The 19663-nt window shown below is 44.7% G+C and overlaps 1 protein-coding gene across 1 annotated transcript in view; it reads right to left on the bottom strand.

Moving 5' to 3' along the window:
- Nucleotides 1–18753, bottom strand: part of LOC118231854 (beta-1,4-N-acetylgalactosaminyltransferase 3-like) — a 50972-nt gene extending 32219 nt beyond the window's left edge. The window contains exon 1 of the mRNA XM_035426173.1: nucleotides 16657–18753. Within this exon, the coding sequence (XP_035282064.1) occupies nucleotides 16657–16807 (151 nt within the window). The 5' untranslated portion in view covers nucleotides 16808–18753. The remainder of the gene's footprint in view (nucleotides 1–16656) is intronic.
- Between the last annotated feature and the right edge of the window lie 910 nt (nucleotides 18754–19663).

Raw genomic sequence — 19663 nt, 5'->3', positions numbered from 1 at the left:
ACCTGACTGACTGATGTAGCCCAAGCCAAAGAACTGGCCGAGACACGGACACAGGCCAGCCCGATTCGGGATACTCCACCCCGCCCAGGCCCGGACACCACAGTCAGACACCATTCGCTTCCAGGGTTTCTGATGGGAACCGGGTTCCAGCCGACAGCGCCACAGAGCGAAGAGGCCCGAAATGGAACCGGGACCGGCCTTCGGAAACCTCGGTACCGACCCCGACCGCAAAAAACGTCACGGTGCCTTCCACCATTCAAGCCAGGAACACGAGTACCCGAACCAGCCGGCTGCCACTTAACCGTCCCCCCCGTCCCCCATCTTCGCTTCCGTCTCCAGTTCTCCTAACTAAATCTAATCTGCACCACACACAGCGGAGCTGCACCAGCCAATCACAGAGCTCTGCGCAGCTCTGCGGCGCCAGGCCCCTGTCTGCGAGGCGCGTACGCAGAGTTAAAAGGCGGCGAATGAGGGCGTGAGCTCCGGCGTAGGGAACGCGGCGAGGCGCGGGGCCCGGGCCTGTCGAGGCACGCGGCGCCGGGCGCAGCGCCACGGCAACGAGTCTCGTGTTCTCGCCCCGCGACGCGTTTCGGCCCCGAGGACCCCCCGGAACTGCAGCGGGACGGCAGCGAGTGGGGGGGGGGGGGGGGGGTTGGCACTCGAAAGCCCTTTTCACGAACAGCCACTGCAGGCAAACTCAGGATTAAAAAAAAAAAATAATAAAAAAAGTGTGTACTGAAAAAGTAACGCCCAACCTTCGCAACACTAACTCACAACACAAACCTTGTTGTAGAGCTTAAATGACAACAGCTGGGCCCGGGCATTTATAGAACAACCTTCTTGCACATAAGGACCAATTTTAGCAGGCACACCTTCGACTGCACTGGCCAGGTTCCAGCAGATAAAAATGGAATTACTAAAATAGTCAACAAGAATTCGCGACACAGCAGCAAGTAATGCACAGCTTGTTAGCTTACCAGTGTAAATAAGGCCTAAACAACTGAGTGAAGAGCATACATACACAATAGAGCAAAACACTGTAAATATGTATGATGTAAGATCCATGTTTTATTGCACTGCATGAAATCATTCCATTGTTTCTGTCCTATATAAATACATTTTGTGTTGATCAAACTCAAGATAACTGAGCCATATATTTTGTTTGCAGTTTCCCTAGCAAAGGATTAGGCAAGCATTGTATTCACTTTGTTCTGGGCCCAAGCCAGAAACCGCAATATGAAGTTCTGGCAGGTTCCAGGGCAACACGTTCGTGTGGTTTGGATTCGCAGTATATCTTACTGAAGCTTTACCACAGAAAGCACCTGCAGCCTTTTGGTCAAGATTCAGTTAAATGAAATACTGAGGATCTCATGCCAGGTTGCTGGCAAATTAACTGAAAAAATTATGCCAGGTTGCCGGCAAATTAGTACTTCGTGTCAGTCGCAGGTTTAAATGCACTGACACTATAGTCGTTCGACAGAACAGGCAGTACATTTCCACGCATTGGCATGCTATCCTGAAAACGTGGAGCTCAGTGGTTTTTTCCTATTGTAACAAAAGCAGCTCTGACCTAGATAGGTTCAGTCTGTTAAGAGACAGAACAACATTTAGCCTAACTTTCAGCAGGTGCTGAAATCAATGTGAGTATCCTCCTCCCAGTACACAATGACTATTCATGTGCTGTGGACTGGCATTGCATTTCATGTACAGATTCACTATATTTTTTTTTAATAAACAGAGTTGGCACTGAAGCAAATCGGGCAACACCAGCCACACGTAGCACCTATCAGCGTTTCTAACACTCTACAGACAGGGCTTTCATAGTAGGGGCACTGCTCTAATTACTGCCCAGCCCAGTTTCTATACTCCCGCACACCCCGTGTAGAATATTCTTTTTGAAAACAGAGACGTGCCTCAGGCGCAAGTCTTTCCAATAAATTCCCCTGGGCGCTAATGCTACAATAACACCTCGCTCCTTCTGTAAACCTTCTGTATACATGGCTACGCCGACTGCTAGCCTGACCAATCAGAGAGCACGGAAGACTCCGGTTTAGCAGAGGGGCTGATGGGAGCCCGTTAAAACACATCCCACAGCCTCCATCGTCTGGCTTACAGCTTCCAACAGGCCACCTCAGCGGGCACATAAGGTCAAGGAAAGGTGGGGGGGGGGGGGGGGGGGAGTCAAAAGAGGAGGGGCAATCCCTAGAAGCCTGTGGAGGGGGGTGCTGTAGGTTCTTGATCTTAGCTGCAGATGCTGGTCGTGCTGACAAAAGTATGTTCACCCCTTCTGGTACGTAAAGGGTTTTAGTGAAAATAGGAAAGGCCTCCTATGGTTTTCCTATGTATTTATCACACCCCTCCATGAGTACTGTTTATATACTCATGTCTCTGTGAGCAAAATGCCACCCCTACATTCCTACCATTCAAAGGGACCCACCTGTGTCACTCTGCAAACAGTCACCTTCTAGAGTTCGAGGAACACAAGATCGTGCTGTGGCAACAGCGAATGTTGAATATAATGGTTTCCATTAGGTTGAGTACACAGGAAGAAAGAAAACGGCCCAACCTGCTGACGATCCTCGTTTCTGCAGAGGACAAAGCACGCAGTCCTGAGCGAATGGGTTTCTGAGCTCAAGCGCATTGTGTCGAGCCCTCTGTCTTTGTTAGACAGACGAGCAAACCCACACTACGGCACTGAAATGCCACTCAGAACGGGTTCGTCGTTCAGCAGGACCGCTTCCTGAAAGGTTACATGTGAACGGCTCACTTCAGAAATTCAAAACACCGAAAGTGTAAATAAAGGCATGCAAATAAAAATGTCAAATTAGCCCCAGAGCAAACTTATTTGTCAATATGATAGTCATAATAAAAACTTTTTTTTTTTTTTTGATAATCAAAAACACAAGACCGGCATCATACTTTTAAGTTCAGGCAGTGTTCTTCCATAGTGCTTTTTTATTTTTAATTGGAACACATCCAAGAATATCCAAGTGTTTCATGACAAAATGTAGAAATGAAGACAGTTTGTTTTATTGTACCTGTTTATTGCATTTATTCCCTTTGGGAGTCTGAGAGATTGGGGGAAATATTCCGCATATTCAAACAGCTACAACAAGCAGCTATCCCGTTGTGCGTTTACCTACACATTACTATCCAGTAAACCACATTACATTACATTACAGGCATTTGGCAGACGCTCTTATCTATACATGCCACAAGCAGTGATTTTTCATATGGTGAAAGAGAAGTACAAAGTGATAGAAGGAAATATGATGGAAGGAAAGATACAAGGTATGAAAAAAAAACATACTGTGCCCTTTTATCGTATCTTTTATTCCATGACTTCCAGAACAACCTTGATTCCAACGAGAGCAGAACTAATAACACTGTGGAGGAAATAAGTGCACACAATGACTAGGTTAAAGGCTTGTGGAATTATTGGTAAAAAAAATAAAGAGAAATAAAGCTAATTTTTTAGACCAAACAGAAGCTTTAATGCCACATGTACATGTTCACCAGCACAGGTTCAGACACAGCCGAAATTGAGACTCGTGCCACTTACTAATCTGGGACCAGCGGGTTCTCAAACATTAAAGGGGCACTCCATGCCAGAATGACACGCACAACTTTAAACTCAAATCCGATGCCTCTGAGGCCAAATGTACCTACACACCAATGCGGCTCAAATGGTCCATTTTTCCACGGAAATGAACACACCGTGCATGCCATTAGTATAAATCACCTTTACCCTTATCGGTGATATGCCTCACTTCCTCCAACTCCCAGTTTCCTGTGATTCACGCACATCATACTTAAAACGCCTTACTCAATTCGACTGGCGTCAAAGGTAGCCGGAGCACAAGACCGTGGTGTGGTGGTCAGTGCTTTTGGTTCGTCACCATGGACTTAAGGGCTCATCCAGCCGTAGATGACGCTACTACATACTTCCTCATTTGAAATTCCCATGGGGATTACAGTATGTTGAAATACTAGTTGTGGTCATCTGTTCATGTGGTCAATAATGTTAGAGGCTACAGACTTCTCAGCTGGGGAAGAAAGCCATTAAAATTGGCACATAACTGCTGTTGTTTCCCTCTGTGCAAAACAGTAGCGTTAACCAAAATCGACATAATTATATAATTGTAAGAGGTGTGTCAGCTATAAAAGAGGCCTCACAATCTGCACTTTGATATGAGAGTTGGCAAAGTGGCACGCGACAAGCAACAAGAGTTCCAAAGGGGCCAAATCGTAGCCCGAATTGTCGGTGCCTCAATCACAAAAGCTGCAACATTATTTAACGTGGCAAGGGGGTTGAAGAGTGCGGAACAATATGACAGCCTATGGCAAATATGAACACAGTGCACCGGCAAAGAGGAATAGCCAAAAACGCATTGACAGGGACAGACAGACAGACACTAGACAGGACAGCAGCAAAATGCCCCAAAATCACGGCCTCAATAATGACCACGGAACTGAACCAGTGCCTCTGTGACCCAGTCTGAAGAAAAGCTGTAAGTCATCAGCTTCACAGAGCTGGTATTTATGGCAGAGCTGCCAGTCAGAAACTCCATGATCTCAAGGCTAAAGCACAAAGACACACCCTGATAAGGAACCCAAAACCTTGACCCCAACCGAACGGAAAGAAGGTAATATGGTCTGCTGAGTTTTATTTGACTTTTTTTTCTCCCCCCTACATCTGGACAGGTTTACATTTGAAGAAAGCCGAAGGAAACCTTCAAAACACAATGGCCGTTAAACATTGTGGCAGATCTGTAAAGTTTGGGCGGCCATTTTATGGGAGTAATTGGCTCCAAAGTTTACTCTGCGTGGTTGTATAATGGCAAAAAAAACAGACCTTGTAGTCATTTTACAAGACCAGGTGCATCCTATGGTGCAAACACTGCTCTGTTATAAAGTCACCATATTCCAAGATCATAACACCCCATACACACTGCTAAACAATTTCCAAGGGCGGTTGCATGAATTCCAGGATGAAGTCAAAAGCCTTCAATCACCAGAACTAAACATCATTCTACCGTTGCAGGGAAACACGATTAAACCTTTCTGGGTCACATTCCAGAGGAACTGACGAATAGGAAATAGAAATGCCAAGCAATGCTTGAATATCAAGACGCTATTAAGGAGTGTGGCCACCCTCCTCCCAAAGAACAGCTGTACTTCTTCATTTGTATTCGTCAGTTCCCCCGGAATGTGACCAATGTGCTTCAAGGCAAGATTCCTGCCATTTGGCAGTCCATAGCCCCAGGCTGCCAGTACAAGCCTCTGTAGAGTGACACTCCCCGTGTAGTTTAGGGGAAAAACACATGACAAAGATGGACGCCCTGGTATGTAGCAGTACCTGATCAACCATAGCCAGATATGACCCATTTTCTCAGTGGTGGATCAGGTGCAGAAAAGTTAAGCCAGCAGTTAAAACATGGATGACCCGGGCTGCTGGGCGAGTCATCCCGTTAAGGCACTGTTCCATGGCATGGATGGGCCCCATGGCCTGGCACCGTATCCGAACCGTGAAAGTGCTGGCTGTCCCAGCAGCGTCTCAGTTTGAGGTGCAGACAGCGCTAGTGCCCCCCAGTGAATGGGAGGGATTTATAATATTTAGAATTATTACGATTATCATTACTAAAAGAGATCACATCTCATTTATATGCAACTCCTTCAGCTGTTGCACTACAATTCGCTGCAACTCTCTCTGGATTTCCTTAACAAATCTTGTTAAAATCCAAAAGGACGTCCACATCCAAAAATGTGAAACACTCACCCTTTCATTGTGAAAGGGTGAGTGTTTCACATTATTCCATCCTCTTTGTTCTTATGCACTTCCGGTAACCCCCTCAATCCCAACACCTCACAGGCCACAGGCCACAGGCAGAGAATGTGCAGACTCATGAGGACACACAAACACCACAAAAACACACCACACACACATACACACACACCACACCAACACTCACACACACACAGCCCTGTCTGTTATCCCCAGAGCAGCTGCTGTCTCCAGCTGGGGGCCCCATCGGGGGAGGGGGGGGGGTGAGGGGGGGTGTGTGTGCTGACAGAGGGGCACAATACCACCCCCCCTCACGCACCCCCCCCCCCCCCCCCCCCCGCACCCGCAGGGTCTGGCCTATAGCAGAACAGGATCTGCTGCATTGTTTTAGAGCACGAAGTGTGCGGACTGAGTCTTCCTGTTTCATACCGGCTTTAAGCCCGATTGCGATTTCACCTTTCGGCACAGAGCAGATTCCTCCTCCACCTGCGCCACGAAAAGAGTGTTTCCTCCTCCACCTGTGCGGTGAAAAGCGTGCGTGCAGGAGGCCAAAGACCCACAGGCCCGTCATTCACGCGTCAAACATTCGGGAACAGAACCATTTCCTCTTAAAGACGCTCAGAAGAAAGACCAACTCAAAGGCCTGTTCCACAGCAAATGAAACACAAGGGGGGGAAGGGGGGTTGAAATTCGTTTTTTTTCGGCCCCGCCGCTGCAGCGAAGGCAGAGGACCAGGGCGGACAGGTTTCAGGAAGGGGAAGTGAGCGCCGACGGTATCGTTTCCCGGGAGAATGGGATCGTCTGCAACAGACTGGTATCTCCGCTTCTCGCTGACAGTATACCACGGCTCCAGTGCAAGGATCACCTTACGCGTACATGCGATAGTAAAACAGTAATGAGGCACGATCGAGCAGGCTAAAAATCACAGGAGTGACCGGGGAGGAGACATGAACTCAAACTACCAGAAATACTGACTGCAAGAAGCGTTGGGTCACAACTGTATTCATACCCATTATTGTGATGATCATTACATTATTAGCGGTTGTTGTAATTGTAGTTGTGACACTTAATTAATAGTGATCATCATAGTAGAATTACTTTATTTACGGAGGGAATTCCACTCTGAAAATCCTTACAGGATCATTAAAAAAAATCCACTAGGACTGATCAGTTTTTTTTGGAATTTTTTTTTCAAAATTCCAAGTCAGAATTCTGGAACTCCACTGCTTTCAAATCACCAGCAGTGATTGTGACATCAGCGTTAGAATGTTCAGTTAAGAACATTCTAATCACACATTTGTGACCTCACACCTGAAAGGCTGAAGCGCCTGGCTAAAGAGGAACCATAGCGGTGGCCTACACAGAATCCATCGCTGCAGCTCCCCAGTCACAAACCCCCATGCACTGTGCATCAGGGGCCGTCGTGAGCACCATACAACTGTCATATACAGGCGGCTATGAAATATCACGCGGTTAAATTTCCATCGCCATGGAAACGTTTGCGGGATTTTAATTATTGAATGAAGAACAACAGCAGTGCCATCTGCTTCTGTCTATGCATTCTCTACAAGGTGCTGTGTTGTGCATATGCCCTCCCCCCCATCCTTCTCCCCCTTTTGACAGGAGTTATAGCGTACATTAATTCCGTACTCCAGAATATGCAGTAGAGTCCGGTTTTGTTTTACCTGAGACCCGATTATGTGCTTATCTGCTTGGAACCTCAAGGAAGCCACCGAAATGTACCAATAGGCAACATCCTATAACACTACAGCATAGCTTTCCTTCTGATCAATGTTTAGGCTTATAGGCCTAATTATTTTTATTTATTCTATATTAATGGAGACATCTTAAGTAATTTACTTCAGAAGCGTTGCAGGAATAAAGTGTCTTTTTTATAAATTCAATAAAATGCTGTTTCTTTAAGAAAGTTCCTGCTCGAGCAGTAATCTAATGAAGTGTTCAGTGAGCAATGTCCAGCAGTCAATAGGCTACATAGCCCAAAAAAATTGCTTCAATAAGACTGAAAGTAGGTCCATATACTGGCACCATACATAATTGCTTAGAAACAGATTACAGGGGAAGCTGAAGTTTAAATAGGTTGCTACGATAATTACAGTAATTACCACCCCCCCCCCCACCCAAAAAAAAAAAAAAGTTCACCACAGCGATTCAGATTATTCTCATTTGTTCACCCAAAATTCACAGTGGTGACAGCCCCCCCCCCCCCCTCCCCCCGCAGTGCCAAAGTACCATCCGGACAACCGAAGGGTTTCAAAACCAGAGCTCCAATTCCTGTCAACTGTCACTACCGGCAGCCCCGACCCATTTCCACTCATTACCGTCCCCTGTGCTTCTGAGGGGCCGGGGAGACGGGGAAACAAAGCGCTCATTTAGCAGAGAGAGAGAGCGAGGGAGCCGAGCACGCTGGGGCTGCGCGCGGGAGATGAGTTATTGGGCGCGCGCTCCTCCAGGGGGCCAAGGGGAGGCCCTCACCAGGGCATCGCTCATTCCGCCGTCACTGACACCTAAAGCAACTCACAGTCTACATTTTCCAGAGCCCTTATATTACAGAAGGATTTCCCCCCGCCACCCCCCTCCTTTTCTCAACGTCGTCACGACAACCATGCAGACGAAAGCAGCAGCGACGGGGCCCAAGAGTTGACGGTTTGATGGCGCATGCACGCCCTGAGAGAGTAAAGCGCATTCCCTAACTGCCACAGGCCCTGAATGCTTTCGTGGGACTCTGTATGAAAATATACACCCATGGCAACCCGCGTTTGTTATGTCTAATAATAGCAATTAAGGGCACTCTGACGATCGCCTGCACAGTAGGACCAGGATTACCCGCTGCTCTACATTACACCACACTGCTGGTCATGTGACCAAAACGCGCAGACAAGAATTTCACCTCCCGTCCCATCCCACAGCTCTACGGCAACAAACCCTGTTCCTGGAGATCTACCGTCCTCTAGGTGTTTTCATACCAACCCCAACAAAGCGTACCGCATTCATCAGCCAGAGATCTCGTTGCTATGAAATTGAGAGCTTTCAAGACGGTAGATTTCCAGGAACAGGGATGATTACCACTGCTGTAGCTTGACACAGCCTAGTTATTTATTGAATTATTAGCCGTTGCAACGCGAGTTTCACAGTGATGGAATGTCACATTCTGGATATAATGGATCCATAGCGATGCAAGTCATAAACTCAAGTCAGCTGGCAAAACATATTTTTCTCAGTCAAAGAAAATATAAAAAAGTCATTCATCAAAGTAGACCGAAGCAGGACACATTACTTAGAATAACACAAGTTATTATTTAGGAAACATATATACGGAGACAAAGTTATGCTTGGTCAACAGCTAAGGCCAAGAAGCATACTTCTGACGTCAAACAGTGAGTTGAACATTTAGAGGTGAGCAAAGCTTCACTAGATTGTGCAGGCATGCATAACTTCTGAAACCGTTCACCTCACCCATAACTCACAAGGTGGAACAAAGACAAGGTAAGCCCATGGGTGGAGTTCATTACATCTTAATGAGAGCTCCCAAAACTGGCCCTCTCAGGTGCCGACACGGGATCTGAAGGTCCTGGCCTGTAATCATCTCAAGGATGACCTTCGCAGCCCTGCTCTGTTCCACGATAATTGCACGTTTGAAAAGTCCAGAAACCACATGACTGCTTCTGAGACTAGGGAAGGTATCCCGTTACCTCTAGGGGAAAGTATAATGGCCACTGCTCTGGTGTTCAACACACATCTCCAGAGGGATGCTTTCAAAAGAAGCGGTAACAGAAGTGGACTTGAAGGCAATGGCTTTCAAAGTCCTTCGTTTGCAAAGACGTTTGAAACTGAGATTCCGGGGGGGGGGGGGGGGTTGGGGTTTGTGGCCAACAAGTGTGCCACGTTACACTCCACTGATCTCTCACATTGCCAACTCAAGCCTTGCATGGGCACACTGTTGAATGGAGACAATGACTGTTGCAATGCAATAATAGGAAATTAATCTGTCTGCCATCAAAAACCACCACAGACATGACAGGTCTAGCAACATCTGGATGCCGTCCAAAGTACTTGAAACCATTCCTACAGTACCTACGGTCCATTCGAACCCCTCAGAGGCTGATTGGGCTGGTGTGTGGAGGGAGGATCAGTGGTGGGGGAGGGGCATCAAGAGCTAGGCCTACCTGCAGCTATTACCCAGCTAAACACAAGATGTCCTCACGATGCTACTGGAATGTTCTGTCAGTGAAATAACATTGCCGCTGCATTGCAGAAACACTGAGAGAACGCAAGTCTGATGTCCCAGGTTAACAGGAAGAACATTTCTTCCTTCATCCCTGCCCACACACACAAACCATTTCAAGAAAATCAAATTGTGCCTTCTAGATTTCACACATCCCCAGTAGCCACACATACAGCAGAATGCACTGGACTGTGTATTTCATGTCCATGCCGATATCTGCACCCCTTTGCATGACTATTGGACTACAAACCCTTTTCCAGATCTGCAACATTCAGTCAATGAGACACAAGCATCATAGCTCTAATCACAACAATAAGGATGAATTAAGGGTTGAAATAAATTGTTTCTGACGGTAAATTTGTCGTGGGTATTCATTTTCAAATTGCTGCACGGACACTGTAAGTACTTTTCCAAGCTAGTCATTCTGCTGTTGAGCACAAAATCGATTTTTAAAAACAACTGCAAATTACTGCTTTAATGAAACAAGACGTTTATTCCTTCTAACTGTTCTTCTCGGAGGATCCAAAGAGTGATTACAAAAGACAGCAAAGAAAAGCCCAACCTAGTCTGTTTGGATTCCACACAGTATGCTTTGACAAAAGCAAAGTCTATGAAACAAATGAATCCCAGAAGAATAATTGGATTATGTATGAACTAAAACCTCTGGATGCATTACATCATTGTACAACTTGCTTTGAACTAACCGGAAGTGTCCTGTAACGTTGTACACCATAAACCCCCATACCGGCCAATGTAAAGCCAGCAGATCGAGAGAGAGAGAGACACACAGACACAGGCACAGGCAGAGGCAGAGGCAGAGGCAGAGGCAGAGGCAGAGGCACAGGCACAGGCACAGGCACAGGCACAGGCACAGGCACAGGCACAGACACAGACACAGACACAGACACAGACACAGACACAGACACAGACACAGACACAGACACAGACACAGACACGCACACAACTGTCTGGGCCAATCGAAAAATATAAACTAGAAATGAAATGACGCCGAAGAAAACCCCAGGACGTGAACCATCCCTTTAAGGGAGGACAATATATGTGCAGTAATGTGTAACTGCATTCCATAAAATATAGATAAACAACAACTGCAAGCTATTGTGTAACCAAACGGTTTCAACATTAAGGTATCCTAGACAGTGCGCTAGCTTCCAAAGCAATGACCACTGACTAAACAGGCCCCTGTGTGACACATAGACACTCATTAAATGAACCAGTGGCTTTAATAAGTCACCGAGCTAATTTAATAAGACCTCCCGTCTGCTGTGGCTTCGTACGGCTCCATTATTATTTCCTTATGCATAATGTGATAAAACACTGCACTGGTATAGTCAGAAGACTCATAATTGAACAACAGGAAAAGCTATTTGGCCCCATTTCGGTAAGCTTTAATGCAAGCTGCACATCCAACATATTGATATTTGCTGAATCGCAGCAGTAGCAACAGCAGCAGCAGTGTTGCGTATTACAAAAGGCAGCAGTAGAAACCGACAACAAGTCTTTTTATTTTTATTTTTTCTCAGAAAAGTGTCGGGGGCTGTATCTCTGCATTCACACCTTTTGTAGATACAATCAGCCTGCTTTCTGGGCATGACACCGGCCCTCTCAGGGTAAAGTAGGCCTGCCATCACTCAGTCAGAAAGGGGACCTCCACTCCTTAGTCACCCTACTTACAGTATGCAGTGTGGCAAAGGCTGCTGCAGCGCTGGTTAGACACACAAGGGAACACCTATTTTTGTCCCCACTCTTATTCCGTTGGGTTCTCTCCCCACACAGCCTGGCAGGTTAGCACCTGCAAAATAACACCAATTTTCCGCACTGCGCTATTCCGCTATCTGCAGTCCAGCGGCGCTTCCGGAATTCTCCGCGCGCTACCGCCTCACGGTCTTCACCACGCGCGTACCGTAACGATGAGCGATGAATAATTCGATATTCGAGTCTGGTGCGGGGTGGGATTTGACGGGGGAAAAGGGCGGGCTACTCTTAACTTTTCCGTGCAGCTCCGAACAGGACGGGGGCCATCGCGGCTACGTACACGCTCAACGGCCCAAAGCAGGAAGAGATGCTCCACTGAACGTCATGGGAAGACTTGACAGGAATGTGTTTTTTTGCGGCGAGGGAGGGGTATGTACCGCACTGATTTTTTTTTATTGCCATTTCCTTCACATTCAAGAAGCACTGAATGTGCCCTGTTAACCATTTGCAAAAAAAAACAAGACATTGACCTGAAAACTGCTCGCAGAGAGCACAGTTTTTACAAAATGGACATTTTATTACTGCAATTCACATGTTGAACATCTACTAAAGGCCCAGTACTATATTCTAGATTATGTCTTGAGTTCCCTACTGGATGGTCACTAAAGAGCAAATAAAATGACTTCAGAATTATATTAGTCTCATCAAACGTGCACTTTGCTACCCTGAACAGTGCAGGCACATGGCTGCGTACTTCAGGTCAGTGTCCCCAGCTGTTCCTTGAGAACCACGGGGACCACATGATTTTTTATGATATTACGATATTGTGACCTTTATATATGATTTTACATAATTTTTAAAATGTAATCCTGAAGGTAAAATCAAACTGCTGTGTTACGGGAAGGGGGAACAAGGTTTTTTGTAGGCGCACACATAGCCCCCCCCCCCCAGGTAACCGGACAGAAAAAGGACATCAGATGTAAAAATAACTTTCCAGGCTGCCACAGCTATATCTTGAATACCTCCATCTTAGGCAAACCACCTCGAAAGTACAGAGCTCACAGGGCAATGTGAAGATTCACACCCCCATCTCCCCCAAGGTAAGACAGCTAGGTGAGGACATGTTTGCTCAGAGAAAATCGGACAAATCTTAATGACGGCGGTGACATGCGGTGGTAGTGTTGGTGGGATTGGGGGGGGGGGGGCACAGGGACAGTGTCCTCAGTTTGGCTCTTGCAAACTGAACGACCTGAAGCCAGGAATCAAACACCCACATAACAACTCCAGAGGAAGAAAAAGCAAGTGTCAAACAAAAGACAAGTCAGTGGCAGCATCAGGTGCACCGCGGATGAATAGGCTTCCAGTGGGAAGCAGACGAGCACACAGGAATGCACAATGGGCCTTTGGAAAGGTGGGGAACAAAAGCCCAAGACAAGTCAACCTGTACAATAAAAACACCGCAGACCTGTCTGTGCTGAGAAACGACTGACCTTAATAAAGCCGAAAAACAGGAAACTTATGTTTATGCGTTGGCTCGGGAATAGCAAAATCCGTCTCAGTCCCATCACAAACCACACCTCAGTTGTCCTTTTAACCCTCTACCTAAAACTTAAATAAACTAAGATAAGCAGCATAACACACATTCCATTATTTATTACGCACTTTTACCGCTAGATTTTCAAAGGCAATGCAGGTGAAATGGCATACACATACTGTAGGTCCAACAGCAGCTACTCTGCGGGTGTAAATTTAAAACCGCAGCCTCGTAAGTTCCAGGGTCATTTCCTTCACCGTTTGAAGTGCACGATCCCAAATGTGCGATCATAATGTTCATAACTGAGCATTCTAACGCTGATGTCACAATCACTGCTGGTAATTTGAAAGCAATGGGGTTCTAGAACACAGAACACAGAATTTCTGGAAGAAGAAAAAAAAACACTCCAAAAAACCTACTCTTCAAAGGGTTAACTAATACACTCCACTGCTGCCACAGACACGCCTCCTCCTGGTGAGGTCTGACGGGTTATGTACGACAGTACCTTGTAAGAAGGGCAGGTAACCATAGTGAAGATTTTCTGCGTGCCCCTTCATTGCCAAAGCAAATCCCAGGATATAATTGGATACATATTATACTATTCCCTGTGGCTTAAATCAGATTTGCAAATGCCTGCCTCACTAAATTCCATGATGAAACACCAGCCTTCAATGTTACACGCAGTGCCTGTTTAACTGCACTGGCTGGCAGGAGTCAATGACAAGCAGGCAAAAGAATGGATGCATGATAACTACTGCCCAGGAACAGCCAAATGTCATCATCATAGCACTTTCCTGATTTTGATATTTGGCATATGGCATCTGATTATGGCATGATTAGGTTGATATGATGAAGCAACATACATGTGCCAGAGAGGCGATGCATTGATGCATCCCTGATGCCGTAAAGGAAGAGAAAACGACACGCTTAAACCTCATTAAAAATTAAGCATTTGTTTTCATTAGGAATGCACACCACGGAAAATTCTGGGCCAATATTAATAACTGATACTTCACTGGCCATGCTGGCACAAACACCTTGCAGCGGAACTCCTTAATTAGGCGACAATGGCACTGCACATCAACGATCGTCCTCAAATCCACTTTTCCACAAAAGCATGTTATATTTGGGCTGACACAAAACTTCCAACACTCCCAGAACACAGTGACGCACCACTAACACAGCTAAAACGTGTCCTTTGTCAACGGCAACCTGCTAATGCCATTAGTACTACTGTTTCTGTGGAGAGTACAGTAATGTGAGAATTTAGCACCATGGTTTTGTATGCTGTTTGTTGCCTGTGTAACCATACGACTTTAGCACAGACTAATGGCTAGCTAACCAACTTGGTAGCCATCGAACTTGGAAACACAAATAAAGACGCTTTTCGTCATAGAATCCAATCACAACTCTACATCAGCTAAATATATAAATGCATGAAAGAGCAACTCACTTTCAAATTAGCTTGCAGTTGCCATCACAGTAAGGCTACAGGTTACCAACCAAACACAGGTTTAGCCTATATCAGAACTACAGGTAACCAGTGTCAGCTAGCTGGTCACACACAGAAGCAGAGTCGCTTTCCTCCTCCTCGTCTGCACTGGTGATGTCATGGGTTCAGCTAGCTAACAAGTGTGGCTGGAATGTTCGCCTGACACAGAACACTAGTAGCTAACTTTAAATCACAAGTGAACAGAAACAATCCTATAAAAAAAGGAATACCTACAGGGAAATTGCCATTAATTCATTTAAGATTAAAAGTGCAGTAGTAGGCCTGTTTCCCCAATTAATCAACGCGTACTTGTCAGTTGGCAGTTCTGGGCATGATGAGACAGGGGTTTCTTCACGGGCAAGTTTTCACAGCATGAAGCCCAAAGCCATACGCCAGAAGTGTGGCAGAATCAAATGATTAAACTGATAAGCTTGCGTCAAAAGCCACAAGAAATCAGGATTGACATGACACAATTTCCCCAAAGGTAGTTTCATAAGAAGGACCTGTCTGTATTTTAAATAATTAAATTAAAGCTATAACAACCTGTTACTGAAAACACACAAACTTTTTTTCCCCAAGAGAAACATACAAGAGAGCAACACACACTTTACAAGAAAATTACATAATAAGCAAGCACAACGTGTAATAGAAATCTCTTGAAAGTGAACTACTATAATTTAGTCATTAAAGAGACTGCTCTTAAAATAGATATGAACACCGGTTGATACCTGTATTCAGAGTAGTCAAAAATGTTCAGATTTTACTAAAAATACAATTTCATCTAGTTTTTAGGCAGGTACTGCCAGGGAGAGGGGGGAAAAATACAGACTCATTTAAAAACTGAATTTTTTTCCAGTCTTTCTGCAGATCACTTAGGCTACTCAGTTTCCCCCTTGGGTGGGGACAAATGGGTTCCTTTTCAACACATAACAAATATAAATTAATCATCCATAACCCTAAACCTAAGCCTATTAATTTCCAGTGAAATACAGACACTTTAATATAAGAACTGGTAGGACAGAACATAGCTGCATTGTACATTTGAACACACAGTAAGGAACAACCAATGTGTACAGGTCATATAGCCTAGCACCTCAATACTGCAGAGCTATGTTCTATCATTTTGACAACACCATGAGGTCCACCTGGTCAAGAGGGTCACGGCAACAAGTCTACACAGTCTACTATGAGCAGCCAAAATGAAACAAAAACTGCAACACAATCCCATTTAGACGATGCCTTCAGAAAATAAATTAACACCATGACAGAGGGTCAAATCCTCAGCTAGTTGACCGATAAGCCTTGGGCTCGCCTGACTTTACTAGCATATAGCAGACGCTCTTACGCACCTGACCTGAAGCAATTACTAGCAAGATTTTGTGCACGGACATAAATATGCTAGTTACACTCAAACTGTAAATGAGTCAATTTTATTAACTCCCCGTCGTATTGCGACAATATAGGCACTGCGGAAGCTCTGAAATGTACACGTTTTAGGACATTAAAAGTTATATACTTCAGGTTTTAATGGCAGGGAGATTTGACCGGCTTTCATTTATACAACTTACGAAAGCGTTTAATTTGGCTGCCTATATAAACTTTTTCACCCACGTGATTTCCAGTATCGAAAATAACGTCCACATTGATCTGCAATCAAATATCAAATCACTGTTCACGATCTTCCTAAGGCTTAGGGCCAGACGGCAAGTAGGCTATAGGCTACCACCAGCTGACTAGGCTACTGCAAGCGTGGGTCAGTAAACAAGGCAATTGCTAACTGGCTAATATAGTAACTTACGAACACCTTTTGCTAGCGACACGAAAGCAACAGTTGTGCGATAACTCCGACAACAGCGGAATTACACTATCAAAGACCAGTTGCTACTTACGGATGTTGTCGTTCCAGGTATTTGTTGTTGCAACAAATTCTAGATAGGCAGCCAAAACTCCAGTCATTAACACGGCGACAAAAAGAAGATACTTGACATTTCGCCTTAATTTTTTGAAGGGAAAAAAGAAAGTCCTCATCTTCTTCAACATTCAGCCTCCGCCGAGTTTGCGCCGGGTTTTCCCTCTTGGGTAATACCTTTCCGTAAATAGTTCATCTGTTATAATAAATACGTATGGAGACAGAAATCATTCTGCATTTACGATTGCACCACGCTTATCCCGAACTCCGGTTGCCCACAGACTAGTGCAATTTAACATTACTGTTCGTTTGCAGTGCTTTTACCCTAATAAACTAAACACTTTTTTGCTCGCTAGCACGCTGTAGCACTCTCGCAGGTCGTATCGCTTTCTACCAATAGTTGTGGAGAGTGAAACGCAGCACAACATAGTCCTCGCTCGATTCCCACACGCACTGCCGTAATTGAGTCTGGGAGATCCCAAGAAAGATTTAAAATGGCAACGCCCTAAACTGGTTCGTAAGCAGGAAAGAACACAGGTAAACGAAGCAATCAATCTGAGCTGATTAGAACCAGTGATACCTTAGGTTGTCTACCTGATATCTGTTTCCCCCCATGATTAATTAAAATCGCCTAGGAATTATTTCATGGATGACATTGGCTACGTCTAGATATGTCTGACGTGCTTTTTTTCTGACGTGCCTTTTCACTATATGACAAGAGAAATAGCGAAACATTTATTTATTTAGATTATACTGATCATACCTTTATTTGTTTATTTATGTATTTATTTGTTTGTTTGGCCAGACCATTGGGTATGAAGGCTGTTGAAACAGGTCTCGTTTCAGCATTTAGTCAAATTTGACGAAGTACGGAGAGTAGCCTACGGGGAATTAAAACCTTGCTAAATAGTCTCTTTATTAAAAGGGGCGACATGTTTCTCGGCAGGAGCGGAGGAAAAAGTCAAACTCACGGGAACATTTGACCACGCCCACATTCTCGGTGGTTGATCTGACGCCTTCCCTTACTCATAATAGCAGTGGCCCGTGCTTATTAGTAGCTCCGAAGGCAATTTTAAAGGGAAAATCCTGACGTGGAACCCCTATAATTTCTTTCCTTGAAAGTCATTCTTGGCTAACCACACAGGCACAAAGCTGCTTAACAATTCTTATATTTGGCTCCAGTTTCTCTACCCGATCCATACACGGATCTACACTGCTGTAATTTTGGCTTACATTAAAAACCCAACACTGCCTTTTTTGTTTTCTGTTTGAACTGATAATACAATTGAGCGGAAAGTTAATCGACACACGCTTGTGTATCAATAAGAGATAAGGGTCAGATGGATACGAGTTTAAGACTCAATCAAGGGCACTGTTGCAACCTTGTTCAAACAATATTGTACTTGAACACTGCATTTACAGCTTGTGAGTTTGGCTGTTCTCGTTTCAGCAACTGAAACCAAAATCGTTCATCCACACAGGAACTCCCAGCTTTGTATCATACATTTGAAACTTACACTGACATAAACATAAATCATGGGAGAAAACTTCACATCTCATACACAATAATTATGAGGTCTGAGTGTGAAATTCTTTTTTTTTTGGGGTGTCTGGCAAATAGAAGTTCCTTTTGTCCAGAGAAAAGTGTGCAACTCTGTCCGCGGATGTTGTGATCCTACACCTGGTAGATCCTACGTCTGCGTGCTCTTCTGAGCGTAACCATCACTGTCCACCAAGCTTCTCGGTTAAATAAGTAATTAGTCCCATTCTAATTAAATATTTAAATAGACCCAAGGCCAGCACAAGGGAATCAAAAGCTGGGAGCTTTCAGCAGCTGTGAGGCCTGATTAAATTTCTTTGCTTTTTGTTTCGCTGAAATTCAATAACATTCTGGAACCTTGTTTCTGAACAGTAGCACAAATTACTCATGGTGGAGTACTGACATGTTGTCCTTATTTAGCTGGGCTTAACAATACACATACAAAACCATTGTCCCAATGGAGGACATGTTTATGAACATTCAATTACGTTTATTTTAGATGCTCTGAATCAAAGTACTTTCTTCAAGGGAAGTGAGCAAATAAATGGGAAATTAATAAACTGCCTTTGACTGATAAAAATCTAATTTTTTATTAGCACATTTGTCAGCGGAAAGCCTTGTGTTTATTCAGGAGGTGCCCTGGTGTTGTGGTAAGGCTTTGTGGATGTTTTTGCCGTCTGTATGCAAATCCAGGGCTGGGTCAAAGGAGAGGAGGCAGAGGAGGCCTTCCTGTGCGAAATGGACGATTTCAGGAAATTGCTCCTTCTGTTTACTTTTTGGATCATCGTGCGAGTTCTGTGTGACATGGCTGCCTGCCTGGTCTGACTCTCACACACCATTGCAGAGGCATTGTGTTTTCAGAATGCAGCACGTTACACACACCACACCACCGGTGTGTTGCTCATTAGGTATATACACACAGGGACAGTATGTAGGCCCACAATGCTCTTGGTTTGAAAGCTGAATTGGCTGGAATGAAGCTTGTTTTCAGGTTATTCTGTGATTGGCCCTTGTATTCGGTTACTCAGTTCATTCATAGTCCATTGTGACCCTTGCACTCAGTCCATAATTACATGAAACTCAGGAAGTATTTTATCATTTCCTTCATTATGTTATTTCCATTATGTTTTTGTTATTATTTGATTGTTTTTTTTCCAGAATTTTTCATCAAACCTTTTTGTTTTTCATACATTTGAATGTTCAAATCCTGGGTTAAAATCCAGATCCATTTAATTATTATGAAGTTTCTCATGCTTCTAGCAAGAATATTAAGCCATGAGAAGAGAAAAATGTCTACCATACAACGGCCTACATTCGAAGTGGTTGGCAAAAAAGTGTTTCTAACTTCATATCCTGGAAGCGTAGACTCTTAGCTTTCATTTCACACCAACTTGATATGGGCACTTTGATTTTAGGATTCGGGCCATCGTGTCCCCTTTGTGTAGAG

Source organism: Anguilla anguilla, chromosome 7 (genome assembly GCF_013347855.1).
Source record: "Anguilla anguilla isolate fAngAng1 chromosome 7, fAngAng1.pri, whole genome shotgun sequence".
In the NCBI taxonomy this organism is placed as follows: Eukaryota; Metazoa; Chordata; class Actinopteri; order Anguilliformes; family Anguillidae; genus Anguilla; species Anguilla anguilla.
Note: the sequence above shows the minus strand (reverse complement) of the source record. Positions and strands in the feature narration are given on the sequence as shown.